Source organism: Suillus clintonianus (assembly GCF_016758775.1).
Source record: "Suillus clintonianus strain FC179 chromosome Unknown DEU56scaffold_21, whole genome shotgun sequence".
NCBI lineage: Eukaryota > Fungi > Basidiomycota > Agaricomycetes > Boletales > Suillaceae > Suillus > Suillus clintonianus.
Window position 1 is genome coordinate 38,615 of NW_024539245.1, and position 17,462 is coordinate 56,076.

General features: G+C 48.0%; 6 protein-coding genes across 6 annotated transcripts; 3 read left to right on the forward strand and 3 right to left on the reverse strand.

Annotated features, from left to right (window-relative positions):
- The first annotated feature begins 9 nt into the window (after positions 1-9).
- On the forward strand, positions 10-1,010 carry DEU56DRAFT_242726 (uncharacterized protein). The gene is made up of 6 exons (XM_041345265.1): positions 10-24; positions 68-174; positions 229-336; positions 404-500; positions 552-697; positions 747-1,010. Exons 2-6 carry the CDS (start codon positions 98-100, stop codon positions 781-783), a joined length of 465 nt encoding a protein of 154 aa, XP_041210435.1. The 5' UTR covers positions 10-24; positions 68-97; the 3' UTR covers positions 784-1,010.
- An 86-nt stretch (positions 1,011-1,096) lies between these two features.
- DEU56DRAFT_242740 (uncharacterized protein) lies at positions 1,097-2,048 on the forward strand. Its single transcript, XM_041345266.1, has 3 exons — positions 1,097-1,297; positions 1,360-1,812; positions 1,876-2,048. The coding sequence occupies exons 1-2, from the start codon at positions 1,238-1,240 to the stop codon at positions 1,810-1,812; spliced, it is 513 nt and encodes a 170-aa protein (XP_041210436.1). The 5' UTR covers positions 1,097-1,237; the 3' UTR covers positions 1,876-2,048.
- Positions 2,049-2,058: 10 nt separating this feature from the next.
- Positions 2,059-3,132, reverse strand: DEU56DRAFT_791425 (uncharacterized protein). Its single transcript, XM_041352659.1, has 3 exons — positions 2,928-3,132; positions 2,715-2,870; positions 2,059-2,656 (listed from the first exon to the last, which is right to left on the reverse strand). The coding sequence occupies exons 1-3, from the start codon at positions 3,007-3,009 to the stop codon at positions 2,313-2,315; spliced, it is 582 nt and encodes a 193-aa protein (XP_041210437.1). The 5' UTR covers positions 3,010-3,132; the 3' UTR covers positions 2,059-2,312.
- A 1,948-nt stretch (positions 3,133-5,080) lies between these two features.
- Positions 5,081-7,579, forward strand: DEU56DRAFT_791434 (glycoside hydrolase family 5 protein). The gene is made up of 12 exons (XM_041352660.1): positions 5,081-5,295; positions 5,349-5,476; positions 5,531-5,785; positions 5,846-6,008; positions 6,064-6,180; positions 6,232-6,464; positions 6,514-6,733; positions 6,784-6,890; positions 6,949-7,008; positions 7,059-7,099; positions 7,154-7,248; positions 7,302-7,579. The coding sequence occupies exons 1-12, from the start codon at positions 5,159-5,161 to the stop codon at positions 7,366-7,368; spliced, it is 1,623 nt and encodes a 540-aa protein (XP_041210438.1). The 5' UTR covers positions 5,081-5,158; the 3' UTR covers positions 7,369-7,579.
- Positions 7,580-8,975: 1,396 nt separating this feature from the next.
- On the reverse strand, positions 8,976-10,282 carry DEU56DRAFT_979287 (uncharacterized protein; the record flags this gene model as incomplete). The annotated part of the gene is made up of 2 exons (XM_041359735.1): positions 8,976-9,955; positions 9,991-10,282. The coding sequence occupies 2 exons, from the start codon at positions 10,280-10,282 to the stop codon at positions 9,105-9,107; spliced, it is 1,143 nt and encodes a 380-aa protein (XP_041210439.1). The 3' UTR covers positions 8,976-9,104.
- Positions 10,283-12,742: 2,460 nt separating this feature from the next.
- On the reverse strand, positions 12,743-15,792 carry DEU56DRAFT_791449 (RNA ligase-domain-containing protein). Its single transcript, XM_041352661.1, has 5 exons — positions 15,284-15,792; positions 14,967-15,227; positions 14,221-14,911; positions 14,017-14,164; positions 12,743-13,966 (listed from the first exon to the last, which is right to left on the reverse strand). Exons 1-5 carry the CDS (start codon positions 15,590-15,592, stop codon positions 12,970-12,972), a joined length of 2,406 nt encoding a protein of 801 aa, XP_041210440.1. The 5' UTR covers positions 15,593-15,792; the 3' UTR covers positions 12,743-12,969.
- Between the last annotated feature and the right edge of the window lie 1,670 nt (positions 15,793-17,462).

Genomic DNA, 17,462 nt, shown 5'->3' on the forward strand with positions numbered 1-17,462 from the left:
TTGAAGCGACCCATCCACTTTCATGTACGTTGTTTACTCCCGATATTCATCTATCACTCAAATGTAGCTTCTGCCATTATTCAACTGGGATCCAACAATGTCCAGTGAGCAGACTGCCATTAGGCAATCGTGTTCTGCCGAACAAGTGCTATCAAAGTGGTCTTTGCCAGCTGTGTGAGCTTGCGCATTTTTTATATGAGAAGTGATTGATGTTTTCTATGCAAGCAGGACTATGGGATATCCAGGTTCGTGCATTGCTGTCACAACACTTTTGTTACACAAACTCTTGCCAAAGGTCGTGCAGGCCCGGGCTTCGGGGCTAGTTGAGAAGAATTGGTAAGTGAACCACTATCGAAGGGGCCGTATAAATCCGAGTATTACGGTGACCATACTCATACCACAGTTGTGACATTGACATGTTGCCAAACCAAACTTATCTAGGTACATCCAAGCCGCTCGCCGCTCTTCCGAACGGTGATCCTTCTTATGGTAGCGTCTTGGTCAGTTCACTGCACAAATGTCGGTCCTCATTAATCCCGCATATTCTGCAGTCATATTTGCCTGGTCAATGGCTATCTGCCTGTACCTTTCCTGGTGAATCACACCCCATTCCAGTCCACGCAAATGGCGATTACGTCGGTTGTTCCGAGCCGGAGAACGATATCTTCGAACGACAGTTAATGGTGGGATTGGCAAGGTTCGCTTACTTTAAGTTCCAACCGGCGTTGACTCACAAATTCATGAAGGTTTCTCAATCGGTGCAATGGGTTCCATCCTTCGTAGGTCTGGATTGTGACTGACTATAAAGTTCCCTTCAAACTTTTCGGCCCACTTCAGAGTGGCCATTCTTATCAGTGCTGCTTCTCGGGTCTGTTTGCTTTTGGCTTCGTTGTTATCGCCTCAGGCATCAGATCTCAGACCGCAGGTTTTAAATATTGTTATGCACTCTCATGACTCGTCATGTTTTGAAGAGATACGTGAATCACGATTATGTCACGTGCGAGTGGGTCGACCTAGAGTGCAGTGATCCTCGTTCCAGGCGGCCCAGGCCCGCTACGCTCCAAGAGTGAGACGGTCGTTCGTCATGCGTCATGGCGGGGGGTGAAATAATTCGACGTAAGGCGTAAAGTATTCAACATGACGTCCGCATCCGCAGCTATATATCCCCCATTGTCGAAAGCTTATCTGCCACCTTGTATTTAATACGGGGACCAACTACCCCAGATTTGTAAATTCTATGGCCACGTCAACCATCCCTTTCGAGGTCACACCTGGGGTTGTCGCACGACGCACCATGGTATGTTCATCGTATCCTTGTATACTCACAAATTTATGCTCACAAAACGCAATCCTCATTAGGATTTGCGCCAGCTGCATAGCTTTGACTCCCTTGACACGCTCCCGGATGTGTCTCATCCTCCCCATTCGCAGAAACCTAGACCACTTTTATTCTGGTTTGGTTATCCCGTGGACTTTGCGAAGCTCGAAGCCTTCGTGCAAGAACAGAGCCCCCTCCATCCTGAGCTCTCTCAGGATTACACTCGGAGCGAGGGGATCAACCATGCTTGGAATCGCATCTTCATCATCGGTGTCATACGCAAGATCTTCGGGGAGTCGACTCGACTAATTCCCGTGTATGGCCGTAGGGAGGGCAAACCCATTATAGTCATGTCTTTCTACTGCAACTTTGACGCTCCAGAAAGAGTGGTGCATGAAAGTGAGAAGGCGTTTGCCCTCAAGTTCACCAGTTTGGAGGGGGAGCCCAGGTGGTATCTTGACTGGCGTCGCAACCCCGATCCCTCAGACCTGTAGGTGCGTTAAGGTGGGTGTTACCTCGCCAACAGTTGATTTTGCTTTACTTACATTCTTATCCAGAAATCCGCTGTATATCCTCTATGCCCCACCCCCGCCGTGAATGACTGTAAGAATAAGTACAAGCCTATGTATTAGCATGTATGATAAGAGTTGGCCACTTGGTGTATTTTGGGATAACGTGCTTCTTGCGCGAATGAGTCGCGTATATATACATTTTTATTGGGCGATACCACTTATCAAATCGCGGCCATGAGATCCTGTAGAGGATAATATGCATACGATCTACACCAATGATTGAAATTCCCAGCACAGAGCCCCTACAAAGATCACTACAAGACCCACTACATAAGGTAGCGTGAAGTGCATATCTAGATGAAATGTTTTTACGTGAGATGGTCCGACGTCAGGTCAATTGCCTACAATAATTTTAAATAAATAATATCCGTAAAATCGGGAACGTAGAAGAGTAGTCTGTAAACGAGTTTAAAAGAAAGAAATCAGTAGAGCGTCATAACGCCCCCAATCAGTACAGCTCCCACGGCCACAGTAATGGCTGTGACCTGGTTCCGGATACCGGCCCATCCCGAGCGTGCAACACCATTGGTAGTGGCCGCAAATGTTTGCGCGAAGTGTGAGAGGGGGTTTGGAATACCACTAACGGTCACTGTTGGGGCTGAAGCGGGACTCGGGTTGCTCCCTGTGGCATTGGCGTCTGCAACTGAAAAGCGGGAGGAAACAGAGTAGGTTCTGCCAACGGTGGAGTTCATGCAAATGAGGAAGTAGTCGTCGCCTGCTGGTACGTCTTCAAGTACGACATTGAGGCTACTCATAGTAATAGGCACTGGAAGAAGGTTAGCTTCTTTCGAAGGTGTCCTAAGAGGAGTAGTGGTGGCGCTTACGTCCTTTTGCCACAAAATAGATTCCAACCCGACTAAGCCGTGTTATCTCGATATCGAAGGTATCTATGCCATCTTCCAATCCCAGAGTCCATGTAACGGGAAAGGGGGAGCCATTCTTCCACGTTGTAGAAGTTCCTGGCTGATTGACTACAAAATCTGATGAACTTCTGTCAGTACCTACCGCGGCACCGAGAAGGCCTAAAACACACTTACAGGCATCAACTGAGATAAGTGACGAGAGCAGTGACACCAAAATGAACACAGCGCATTGCCAAGAGCGAAGACAGAGAAGCATCGAATGTGCGGAACGAACTGAGCGACTGTTCTAAAACGAGTGCGGTAAGAGTGCGGAAGTATCAAGCACAGGCATTCGTATGCCTTGCGTTGGCCTGATGTTGGTTGACGCCCAGGAACAAAGAACTTCCTGTTGATCCTAGTTTGTCACGCCGTAATTTTACTACGGTCACAACTTCACTACGTAAATTTACATCGGCTTTCGTGTAGTGTATACCTGAAGCATCCCCCACAAGTTGCTCACAAAAACTTTGTATTTTATCCAGAGTTTGTTGCAGCGGCAACGTTTGAAGGTATGATAACGAGCACGGCACGTCGGCACATCACCCGATTTCAAAGAGCGATGAAAGTCCGATTTTGGCACACTCGGGCAATCTGACGAAGGACGAAGAGGAGGGAATGGGTGTTTCCAACAAGCAGTCTAGCAATTAAATACTCATCCCTCATCATCTGTAGGTATGCGAGGGCATACTGCGGTGCTCACATATCAATTAATTGTTTTGGGTTCTTTGGGAGGACCGGGCATGAAATCATGATCTGTCTTCGGGTGGCTGATTAGATGACCACAGCAATATCGGAAGCCGTGTGTTGCACCGTGATTTCGAGCGAGCCCTTGATCGTGTGCCACGGTCCGAAGTCATTCCCGGTGACCACGCGATGGTTAAAGATCAGAGAAGTGGTGATGCTGCGTGCGAGTCGGTGTGCCTTTGTCCCTTGATGTGTTGCATGACTTCCCTCCGCCGGTGCCCACAGTCGACGACAGGTTCTCCCCAGCTCCGCTTTGCTACTATGTAGCTGCCCTGGCGTAAATATCTGTACCACCCATTGCATCTGCAGCTCCCTTCCGCTTCTATGCCCGTTCAATGTGTCCACCCACGCAATGATCTGACTTACAAGCCTCCCTCTACAAATTCTCTCTGCCATCCTCATCCACTTCTCAAGGCACTTCGTCATGCACATGGCTTGCACAGTTGAACATGCGTACACGTTCTGAATCGAGATCACCAAATGTCACAGCGCCTGTTCAATGATTGTGCTGTCATGAAGAAGCGCTTTGAGAAGCTGGCCATGGGTGACCCATGGGAAAATGAAAGGGAGAATTTTTATGCAAGAACACAGCATCATCGGAGAAATCGATGGGATTGGATGATTCACAATAATAAATCACCCTCCTGAAACGTTCAGCGTCAAAGAGAACCACGAGAGTCTAGACTCAGTTGAGAGCTGCCAGTGTGAGTATTCCTCATAGAACGCCTTTCGTGATACTCACTGGGCCATAAGTTTGACAAAAGCTGGTATCGAGCTGGTACATCGGGAGACCAATGTCCTGCAGCAGATTTGGAGGGTAGTCTAGAGCGCATCTGAAACGCTCAGTGCTCTAGGCTACAGCACGGCTCGAAATGTCGAAAACCTTGACGGCGGCCTGTGGGTTGGAGACGTTGAATTTACTGTCGGCGTGGCTAATTGTGTGAAACAAAAGTTGGAATGCAAATCTTAGGTGGCATTTATGTTACTGTCCCCACCCTTTATTGCTCTGTGACATTGCTTATGAGCATAACACATCTCAGAGTCCGACGATCAGGAATCCGTGCTGCACACATGCTTAAAGTTGGTGACGGTAGGCCATCAGATCATATGGAATTTTCTATGTATTACTCTGTTGTCACGTTCAGCTCCGTTTTTAATTTTTACGGCATTGTATCGACTGATATACTTAACAGTGCACCATGGGCCAAGGTCATGACTTACTTGTACATGAAGATAGGGCTAGAAGCAACTGCGCGCCATTTAGAAGACGCCTGAGTCTTTTGTGTATGTCTCAATACCATAACACGTCCTTGTGCTCACTGTTTCCCCCTGCACAGGAACATGCATTCCAGCCATCCGTTGCTCACTACAGAACGTATGTCATAGCCCCCGGTTCTGCCGAAGAATGTGTCAATCCGTGTTCTGCTGAGAGAACCCTGATTAACGCCCGAGTGGAAGCGAACAGGCTCTTTTTCATTTGTGCGCTTGCAACAGGCATGCCGTGCCTTGCCGCCCCCATGTGCAACCCACCCACCTTGTAGAGAGTTTTAATAACTTTGAGTGGACGCCCGGGCGACTTCTTGCCTCCTGCTCCCTCCGTTTTTTCGTGAGCCCCAGTTGCCATGTACCTCTTTCTGTACATTTGGCTTTTAGCTTCTGTCTGGTCATGCCTGGCTGCAGCTCCCTCAACGACGATCGCAAAGAGAGGTAACAACTCCTTCGTGAGCTCTAGTAAGGATGGATTTTCCGCCAACGGAAGGTAAGAGCAATTACTTTTATCGGCATATGGTAAGCAAACACATTGCACCATAGCTCACTCAGATTCATTGGGACGAACTTGTACTGGTTACCGACGTTGGAAACGAACGATGATATCTGGAATGTCCTGAAGAACATCTCCGATACGGGTATCAAGGTCATCAGGATTTGGGCATTTAATGGTTTGTTCATTACCTGTCTGGCGAGGTTCGCGATTATAGTGGCTTGATTGACAGACGTGGAAACCATTCCGGAGGGTGGGACGTGGTTTCAGTTGGTACAAAACGGCACTACCACAATCAACGATGGACCGACTGGACTCCAGAAGCTTGATACTGTGGTTCAAATGGCGGAACAACAAGGACTATATGTTATCATGTCGCTGACGAACAACTGGAATCCAGTACCTAACGCAACGACGTCCGGCGGCGGTACACCCCTGGTGCTTTCGTCGGTCGCTACGCCGCGTAACACTCTTTCCAATGACTATGGTAAGTCAAACACTACACTCAGTGTCCAATCAAACCTTGGACAAATCCTCATTCTTACAGGCGGTATGGATCTCTATGTCCGCCAGTTCGCACTTCAGAATCACGACGATTTTTACACGGACGCCAATATCTTGTCTGCCTTCCAGAACTACGTCAAGCAGATCGTATTGCGCTATTTCGATAGCCCTGCTGTCTTCAGCTGGGAGCTTGCAAATGACGCCAGGTAATCCACCCCGAGGTGTCTACAGCCTTGGAACAAATGACTCACCATACAACAGATGCAACTCGACCATGCCCACTAGTGCAACATGTACCACACAAACCATCACGAAGTGGCATGCTCTGATGGCTGCATTTATTGCCTCTCTCGATCCCAACCACATCGTCTCCGCTGGGTAGGTATCATACGGTATCGCTTTTGGGTCGTAATTCTCAATTGTTTGCAGAACATCTGGGTTGCAATGCACAGACTGTGCGAAGTTATACCCCGTTACACCAACAGCTTCAGCTACGCCCTCTCCCGCACCTGGCAAGAAGCGCAAGAGAGCCACTCCTTTGACAAAAGAGCAGATCATAAGGCAGCGCGCTGAGTCGCGACGCCTAAACAGGGCAGCCGCTAAGCGTGCAGGAACATTGAAGGAAGACGGGATAATGATAAGGGGTCGCTGGGTGTCCACAGGTACCTTGATCTATGTCATCGAGCTGCAGAGTTTCTTATCATTTTTCAGCAACACGAGAAGTCTCCAGCTCGATCGGCTCCACAACGGATGGCTCATCTGGGGTCGACAGCCAGGACATCCTTAACATCCCTAACATAGGCTTCGGTTCCTTCCAGGTATTTCCAGATCAGGAATCGTACGGTCCCGATGACCCAAATCTTGACCCCGTTGCAAACAAAATCGCTTCGAGTCTTGCGTGGATTAATCAATCGGCTCAGTCTGCTGCCGCGTGAGTTAAAGTCCGTGGCTCAGCTGATGACTGACTTATATTCCGTTCAGCGTCGGGAAGCCTCTTGTCCTCAACGGATTTGGTCTAGTCACCCAAACCAATTTGAACAGCTTCGTCCCGTTCAACATGAGTTATGCCCCTTACACATCAAATACAGGTAGTGTTGTCGCAGTTCAACAGTCGGCAGTGGTGTACTCATGTTCTTAATCTTGCAGCGACGACAAGTTTTGCTAATACCACGCAACAAGAACAGGGTTACACCTCGTTTTTGCAGAGTATGTGAATACAGAGTGACCATGCCCAACCACGCTAAACTCTATTGCAGTGGGCAACAGCGCTGGATTGGCAGGCATCATGCAGTATCAGGTCAATACTTCCTGTCACAATGATGCATTTGCATTTGATTGACGCTCGTTGTAGTGGGGCTCGAGCGGCATTGTCGAATCAAGCGCCACCATCCAGTTAGACACAACCAACACCCCAACGACGGCGTCGCCTAACGATGGTTACTCCATGTGCGCACTCCATTATAACATAAATAAACATCCCAACTCACTGGTCCTTGTAGTGCCGACAACCCAGACATTCAACAAATCCTGAAGCAGGGCGCGCAGGCTATAGCTGGAAATTCATGAGGACTTTAATGGCTTGTTTACATAGGTGAATGCATAGGCGAAGGTCTTTTTTTTTCTCCTGTTGTGTATTGGTTTCTTTGCTCCAGAGACACTGTTTGTTTTTTTAGTATTGTGATTCTTAAGAGTCATACGTAGCACATCTACGATAGAAGAGCGAGGTCATCTATCTCCTTCTCGCATTTGATACGTGCGTCCTCGGGGCCGATGCGCATTTAAAATTTTAGACCTTTGGACGAGTTCACATCCTGCGTTAGTGGCACATGGTAAGTAAATCGATACTCGAATGGGAGCGTAAGATAAGTGTTGCGGTGCAGCGGGCGAATAGCCGCATCGACCAAACGGAAGTCATAATCACAGCGAGATCTGATCAGTCTCCCAATCCATTGGCTATGCGAAGTTGCGAACGGTGAGATGGTCTGCAGCTGGGCAGGGAACTAGTAGCTGATACTACAAGTTGGCATCGCACGACTAATATATTTATCGCCCTGCCGCCATCCACCATTCAAGCGCCCCTGTCAGACAACTTGCAGAGGGGCGGCGTCGATTTGCCTATCATCGTCTTCCCGTTCCCATTGTCCCTTAGCCGTAGTCATATCTTGATAGAAGGAATACCATCGTTCCTTCATTATTAATTATTCCTCTCCTGTAGGTAATGTAGGCAGAACTTCAACGATATACCCGAGTAACAAATAACTGCCCGGGTAGGATGATACTCCGGATGCTTGGTCATAGTGCGGATGATGGAGGGGAATACGACTGAGGGCATCAGTACTGGGATAACTAAGCTCGAGAAGGCGAAAGATGCGATGGTCGCCGCTCCAAAGACAATGCGGTGAAAGAGAAAGGGTATAAGATCTTGTTGTTGGCGCAAGGAGGCGATGCGTTGCGAGTGATACGGTAAGTAAGAGCGGCCTTTTGTTTTCATCTCGCCTTGCTGTATTCAGTAGCAGGTCCGTCTGGGACGGGTGAGAGAATGGATTCGACGATGTGCGATCATCGATGAGAGATATATCACGGTATCTTCCAGGCGATCATCGGGTACAAGATACAAGAAGTTAGCAGTAGTACACTAAATGCGAAGGACCGCTGAACCAAAATATGCTTACCATGAGCATGATGCGGAGAACCTTATACGCCTATACAATTAGATACTTAAGGAGCCCCATTTGACCCAATTCCATTGCAGTCACTTGTGACGCTTGCAGGGACCACTTGCGCTGATTCGGACAATGGTCGGAATATTGATCATCGTAGGACTTCCAGTGCTGGCTGCGGACCCGGAAGAACTTCGACAGACCAAGAACTGGCAAACATGATTGATTGGATCGTCGTCGTCGCATCATAGTTTAAATTTAACCCTCTAACAGATTATTACTAAGCCACTCATATACACACCCTATGCATAACTAGGTTCGCCGAGCACATGTATGGTTGCAGAATTCAAATGTTGTTGGAAAAAGGTCGAGGCTTAGCAGTCAGGAATGATAAGCACCAGCACCAGCGTGGAACCCACAGAACGAATCAAAGATGTCTTAAGATCGGTCTATAGGAACGTCGAATCATATTCGTAATCTTGTGGGCTTTAGATTGGTCCATGGCAGAATTTTGTGAGTAAACATGTCGTGCTTGATTGGAAATGGGTATAAGGAATTCGAATACACTGCGTATGCATACAAGTACAGTCTGATTTACATAAAGACTTCGGCCCGGGTATCATGAGGATGCATCGAAATCAATTACTCTACAGCTCGGTCAGCCGCAATAGTATCTTTGAACATCTGCAAGCTTGACGAATCATCCTCAAACACCGTGGTGCTGATCTCTCCATTGGGAATGTAGCCCCGATCAGCATCGAGAAGGACATATCTGAGACCGTCGTTATTAACGACGATCTCCCTCAAGCTAGTGAGCTCGGTAGCCCATCGTTGCAAAATGGTCGACCACCGCCTGTCATCAGTTGATGAGCTTGGTATGTGGCATGCACATGATTGCAGTTCAAGTCGATGCAAAGTATCCTTGTGACGAAGGACAAACTCCTCAACGCCATCGGCGGAGGGCATCTGATCAAAAACGATGTTTTCAAGTACAAGCGATTCGAGAGATGGATAATGGAATGAAGAAAGCCGAGTTGTGAGGCTGTGGTAGGGGCCCTGGGGGCTGCACAATACAAGTGATTTCAAGGTGGAGTTGGAGGAGGGTAAAAGTGCGCCAAGTGATCCGTTGACGTTCTTGGAACCTGACCAGGCACTGACATCGGCGTTGGACACAACGGATATTGATAAATGTGACAGTGGTGAGTCCGTGAGGGACGAAACGAAGTCGTAACATGTGGCAGGCAGAATCACGTTCTTGAGAGACAATGTGGACATACGAGATGTCTTCATGCCGTGATGGATGGCGTGAAGGAGGATGTGCTGCCTGTTTGTGAACCAGAATGGCGTCTCATGAACTTCCCTCCCCGACTGGGAGAGAAATGACGGCCAGAAGTTGAGCACGACACGGTCAATCCTCGGAAGTGCAGTTAAACCGCAAAATGCCTCGGTCAGTGCTTCTTCAAGCTCGCTGACCTCAACCGCATCGCGAGAATCTGCATGTACAGGGCCAAATTAGACTCCATAATACGTGAGCAAAGGAAGAGCAACTTGCCTACGATGTCGGGTGGAAGCCGGAAACATTCGTTGTCGCGAGAATCGTAGACGACTTCTCGAATATGGGTGGCAAGGCTTGGGGAACCGATGATCTGGTGGCAGTTTTGTGCACTCTGGATGCTATTTTTTATGTGAAGGGTGCTGAACACACGGGGAGTGACCAGCTCTTTGTATGTCCAGTTCAAGCTGCGTAAATGCAGAAGATCCTCTGTCGCGGACACGTTCTGAAGAACGGTGCTGACAACTTCTATGGGCAGATCTTGCATGGTGGGCAGCCTTCAGAGAGGAGAGGGGATGGGTCTGAGATATTTAGTGCTAAAACGGTTCCATCCTTATACCCCAGTAATGAATATTGAATAGCGACGGCAGCGGCAAGGTAACGAATAAGCTTGATAGAAGTTCCTATTTGAATTTCAATAAGGAAAATAACTGAATTAAATGAACTCTCACCCAATCTCTGAGCAGAGGCCTATGTGAACGATCCGAAGTGGAATATTGTACAGAACATCAATGTCCCAAAATATCGTAGTACGACAAGTGAATACCTACATTCAGACAGGACAGCGCTCACAATTATTCGTTGAGCCGGACGATAGCTTGATGGAGGTAAAAAGAGGCATGATACGACATACGGATCCATGGATGTCCATGGCTAGCTGTTGAATTCTTCTCCAGAGGTATCTTCCATGTCGAAACCGACCTTGGAGTCAGCGCCTGTGTCAGCACTCCACGCTAGAACCCCACGACCCTTGTCATCATGAATCTATAAATAACATTACCTGATTTATATCTAGAACAGACCCGTTGTCGAGTCATCCGCAGCAGAGAAGAAAGCTGCGCATCCAGCAGACTGGTCGACAACACGTTCGAAGATGCGCTGCGCAGCGAAAATCGTCATGATCGGATGTCATGTGAAAAATAAATATTCGCTATTTCACACCTTATCTTTTTAAGTAAATTCCTGGGGTTGCTTCAATTGTACCGCAGTCCAATATTCCAGAAGGTCATACCTACATACATAATTCTACATTCTAGGGCTTGAGGGTTGACGCGGACGTTTGAAACTAAATTTATCGTTCAAGTATCTGATATGTTGGCCGAACCCGAAATAAGGGAAAACTGTCATTTAGCATGATGATACTTACTTCTGGATGTTGTCCGTGGTGCATGGCCAAATTGTCACTAACCGTAGTGCCAGCCAAGCAAGTCATTTGAATGGACGACAATTAGTCTGCCAAGATAATCAGAGCGCCTGACATTGACACTGGGATATCACTGGCCCAAGTCACACCTCTTCGATAAACTTCACCTCTTCTCGGATCCATGTTCAACAGATGGTGGCTCCCTCCAAGCCAGTCCCTTCATGTCTGGCGCATACCCTGCGCGTGTAACACCAACAGCGTACCCTTCTGTGTTATGAGTACGCCGTATCGACCTGTACATCTCGCGGTATGAAGCCAGTATGACAGTTAACCGCGGGTGTAAATGAAAAATCCACCGTACGTCAGTCCGATTTAATTGTACATTGCGCTCGATGTCTTCCTGCTTCGAGACTTCCGTGATTTGTTACGATGAACGATTTAATCACGGAACCACCGCTGATGTACGTGCGATGAGAATAATTCGGGCAGGCTCGTCATTGGGGTTGTGTACCTCCTGGCCACCCAATACGCAACCGATCGCTCCTTTGCTCCAACAGCAAATGGTGCCTTAAATTGGCGATCGAAGATAATTGCTTCGGGAGCATCAAAGGCTTCTTTGAGTGCGTGATAGGGCCATTGACGCTCTTCATTACTGGGCTGACTTACCTCAGTCCTAATTCGAACAGCTAATGTTCAAAATACATTTATACCACTGAACTGTGTTAAGGGATGATCAGTACTCATCCGTTCTTCAAAATTCTGGTAGAAGAATGAAAACAATGTACCATTCTTTTTGACGGTTCCCTCCGATATCTAGAGCGAATGACATGACTTGAGTGTGGCTAAGAACATGTCAATAACGCCCAGGTTCGAAAAGGAATCGATATCGTCTCAGGGTGACAGTTTTAGGGGAGTTGGAGAGTTTAGCACAAAAAAGTACTTTCACCTGACAACTCTGGGCCCTGAAGGTCCAGTCACTTCCTAACAAGTTGGACGTTCACCGTTCGAGCGGACATTGTGCGATGAACTATGCACATGAGATTTCACAGAGTCCAAAATAATCACAAGGCAATGCATCTTCGTTTCACGTTCATGACGCCCATTGAGAACTGCCACAGAATGGAAGTGTTTAATTGGACATTGTGGGAACTGGCTCCAAGGATCTCCACGGAAAACGAGTCGGGCTTGTTGTGGGCAGAATCGCCCGTAACAAAACCCGGAAAAGGCTATGATAAGTACCTGTGATAGATATTATAGTCACTCACCACCATCACGATACGAGGGACACTGGCCACAGCCTCGAAGATCCTGGATCAATGGTATCCATACCGGGTCCGTACGGTTGAAGAACGTCAAGATTCAAGAACGGGGAACAAACCAACTTGGCCTTCCGCCTTCGACGACGTAACGAATTTGAAGCGCTAGCAGTCTTCGATTTCTCAGAATTGCAGCGCGTGGGTGCGGGGCCGTTCTTCAGTCAGCGCGGCAAGAAGGTCGAAAAACTTTGCGCTTAAACTTATTTGCGACAAGCATGGTCTTGAGCGCCTCTGTGACTCCGTAATCGGCATTTCCAGTTGTGTGTTTGACGCCAAGGTGCGAATGCGGAGAGTTCCGTGAAATCGTGATAGGTTGTTGTTGATTTGGGAACCCTGGGTCTTGTACTAGGTATTGACTTGCTATTAATATTGATACAAATTTCTGGCGAGTTGATGAGTGAGGTTGATGAGAGGGGATGATGAGAGGTGATGTACATTAATGTTGTATGGTTATGAGGCCATCATTTAAAGAACGTTAACAAGACCACATTAACTTCAGCTGAAGAGTCCTTTGATTCTGCCCCGCGCTGTTAGCCCTTCAAGTTCAAGTGAGCCAATCCCCGATCTCTTCCCAAAGCGCCATGCCTCCACAAGAGCCTTCGCTTCAAAAGGGGGTATCTCAGAATCGCTTGTTCCAACCGTTATGTGCAAACCATTCCGGACTTCCTCCGACAGTTTCGACACGAATTCACCTCCTTCCTGACCTAAGGAAGAGAGGTTGTCTGGCGGAATGTCGAGCTCGAAGTCATCCACAGTGATGGCCATAATTCGTTTGTTCCAGACCAAATGTCCAAGAGTGAAGGTGAACCAGGGAGGAAGTGCCATTCTGTGGAGCTGAGAGCATCGCTCCCAAAGTTCAATAGCATCGGGGAGAGATTTGTTGTGCACTACCGTGATATGGGGGCGCAAAGTGACACGATGATCGGCAACGAGAGCATTCCAAAACGCTTTTCCGTTTTCTGGTACGTCTGATGCCCCTTCCATTTGTTTCCCGATCACATCAATGAGATTGACTTCGGGAAGGAGGCCGAAATAGCGTGGCGTGGATGGTTCATCTTTCTTTTTCTTCTTTTCTTGAGGCTTTTGTGTCTGAGGCACGTAGTTACGGGCCTTGTGCACGGCCTCGTCAATCTCTTCTGCACTTGGCTGTCGAAGACCAAGGATGCTGACACACGCAGTGACAGCACGGTCTACGGCTTGCTCAAGGGTATCCTCGAGGTCCATTTCTATGCTCACGTCTACCTCTTCGTCGGCAAGCTCCTCTGAATTACGGATGAATTGCCATATGACGTATTCATGCGCCTTGGCCAGGGTATCAGCACGAAGAGTCTGGTGCTTATCACCGCGCGCAAAAACTCTATCACCGCATATGCGATGGATTGTCGCTTGAGGTCGATCGAGCGACCAATTCAACGCGAGGAGACGAACTGGAGGGTTCATTTTGGCAACGGCTTCGCGTAGTGAGTCACGATGTTGCCTAAGGTGGTTGTTCCTAGAGCAGATTAGCATGAGGACGATCATGAGATCAAGCATGATCCATACTTGTCCGCTATGACAATATCGTGGTCCTTCAAGAGGTTGATAACATTCCTGATGAACACGGGAGCGGATTTTTTCGCTTGTATATCGTCACTCTGGGTGTGTCCGATATTGAATAGAGAAGTAAGCGCAACGGAAACGGCGGTCTTGCCTGTGAAACAGGAATATTGAATACGGAAAGCCATGAGACAGAAATTGAGCGCTTACCACACCCGGGAATAGCGACAGGCACAATTATGGTTTTCCCGAACTCCTTGGTGGTAAGCGGCGCCTCATCCTCCACGACTAATCCATTCTTCCCATCGTCGGTCTCCATCCATTTCAAGAATCTCTCGCGAGTAGCAATGATGCCTTTGCCTTGAGAATACTCCAAAAACGCGCTAGGATTATGCCTTATTTCCTTCTTCACCCAATCGACATAAAGATGAGTCTCCTTCCGCTTCATCTTCGACTTTGGAAGTTTGGCGTCGTTCAGTGATCCTTTTGTCGATAACAAAATTTTGGTAACTTCCCGCCAGTCGCGATACATCATGTACGGTTCGTCGAACTTGACTTTGAAAAAGAAGGAAGATCCGGTTGGGTACGGAGGACGGCTATTGCGAGTGGTAGACCCCTTTTTTGAATCGACGATGTGCGTACGGACCACGAATCCTTCGAGCGCTTCACCATTCCATTCCCCAGTTTTTGCGATATCGTCAGTGAAGGATTTCACTTCGGCAATTGAGTTCAGGGTGATGGTAGGCGTCTTGATAAATCCCCATTCTTCTGCGAATGCGTTAACCGTTTCCGTAGGCATGGTATGAAATTCCCTCAAAGTCTCGTTTATTCCGTGGAGGTGGAGACCCGACTTCTCGGCGGGATAAGGAAGCACATGCTCCTCAAAGCTGTCATCGCAAAGCTACGGGGTAACAGTTCACTGCAGAACTTTTGCCTGCATTTGCTAGATTACATACCTCGGCGATTGTTGTCCAGTTCTTCTCCCACAATTTCGACGCCAGTTGTTCCTCAGTTTTACCCTTTTCCACTAAGTGCTTCTTGAGCCACCGATGGCCAACCTCGGAATGAGTTTCTGGGACCCCTTGCATCGGTCCCAGTGCGTGTTTGGACGTGACGATCAGCTTCGAAGGAGAAATGGGGGCGATGAATATGATGCATCCATTAGATTTCAGCGACAGCGTATACGTGGGTCCCGTATGTAAGGAAAGTGTTGACCACTGTGAACGAATCACAATGAGGCTACGGTGGGCAGTTTGGGATGAAGACGACTCACATCGGTCCACGGGACCTCTCCGATGTTGAAAAACTTATCATATCCTCGAGCTACGATTTGGTACTTTGGCTCCCCTTCAGGGTCGTCTCCACAGGGAAGTTCACGGCTGAACAACCCTCTGGCTAGCGTTGGAAAGGGCGACGGAACGTCATAGTACTTGAACTCGTTCATCTTCCAGCTTCGAATAGAGATGGAGGGATCTGACGGCGCATTGTACACCGTTGAGCGTACAAGCTTGGGCGACTTTTTTGAGAGCCGGTGCAGATCACTGATGAGCTGAGAATCCTCCGAGCGCAGGTGAGTTGACATATTAGATATATGTCTGCAATATGCAGAGGGTAATAGTGGACAGGAACTAGGGGGTCGTGTCCGGCATATGTAGGAAAGGAGATGCTGTACCGAATGATTTGAAATTTTGATAGGAGTCACTACGTGAAGACGGTGCCCTGGGTTTGAGTCAAGTTGAGTCAGATTTTGAGTCAGTTGAACTTGAAGTAGTAATATTTCCCTCTAAAGAAGCCGATAGCTTTAGATCCTAATACAAACAAACATTCACTCCCACCTACGTCACGTGCTAAAACTTGTTTATGTTTTGCCAAGAACATCATGTAATGCTGCGACGTCGCCGACAGCCTGAGATTGTCTTCTTGATGCTCAGTCCCCTCGAAGAGACGCCAAATGGATATTCATCGACTTCTTTGCCTGTTGTTGCTCATACGGTCTGAGCGCTTCGGATAGTACTCGTTATCAAGGCCGGCCACGAATTTTGAACGTGAGTCCATGTTATCATGATGCCGCACATGCCAGAAGTGAGCACATACCTCTCTTCTTCTTATGCCGACCAGTACAATACTCTGTACTTCCTAAAGCGAGACACGAGCAATGTATTCTACGATTCGATACCACCTTCGGCATACAGTGAAACTATCCCACATTCTCGCACGCGGCGATACCGTGACTACATCGCTAGTACTACACATTAACCCCCCGTCTCTTCAAAATTTTCTTTCATCTCCGCTGGGCCATCTCCGCTCATAGAGCCCCGAGTGTTGGGATCTCTATTGTTTATTGATCATAATCAGCAACTGTGGACCTCCAGAAGAAGTTTGCGAGCCCTCACCATTTGATCTATAAATTCCTCTTTGAAAACGGTACGTTTACCCTCCATTCAACGCAAAAGACGCAGACGGCTAAGTGTTGGCTTGATATTTTTTTCGAATGTTCTCGAATCATGGACTGTCAGCCTATCGAAGGGCTTGGATCGCAACACATCCATTGTCTGGTGTGGAGCTCGTCGAAACGCTGGTAACATAATTCGCCTTGTCTCATCGCTCAATTGAATGTGTTGCACCCTGATGTTGCATCCGACCTCCTGTCTTTTATCATCAGATCCCGCCGATCTGGACAGATCAGATTTATTAATTACCTTTTCTACTCTTGCATCTCCCACAGAGCCGTACGTGCGCGTGAGTAGTTCGCTGAGCAACTGTATTGTGATGTGATATTAAACCACTGTGTTCCTGCAGTGTCAGCCCCAGTGCTTCTTTGATTCATATCAGCATCATGGAAGCTGCGGATTCATCTTTCATTTCAGAAAGGCCTAGCCTTCTCAAGTCTAGGCTAGATGGGCCTCGTGGTGCTCATACATGAATCTACCTGAATCCACCACGCCTGGTCTCGTGGCAAGGTACAAGCATCCTTAATAGTGCATCGGTGGATGACATACGGCCACCGACATCAAACTCATAAAACGCATATGCAGATGCAGCATCAGCGTGTCTCCTACTCGCTTTGATGGTGAGTTTTTACAACCTCCTGTCACTGAACGAGCCAAACCTACCCGGGCCGTCAGCCCATCACGAGATCATTATGATTTTGCCTCGAGGCTTGATGTTGAGATCGTTACGCTATTCCCGACCTGTCGTCGCAGAAGTGGAGCAACTCTAAAGATTTAGTAACAACTCTCCTAAGATAGAGCGTGCCAGGGTTGATCAGATGAACCTGTTTCCAGAAGAATATGCCGTTGATGAGGTGAATTGCGCAGTCTGAGCTGTGTCACGACTGGCACTGGATAAGTGGATAAGCCCATTTTGTCATAGTAGCATTCATATTGTCAAGCACTGCGGCGACCCTCAGCGGAAATGATACAGGATCCAGATACTTTCGTCACGACGAAGTG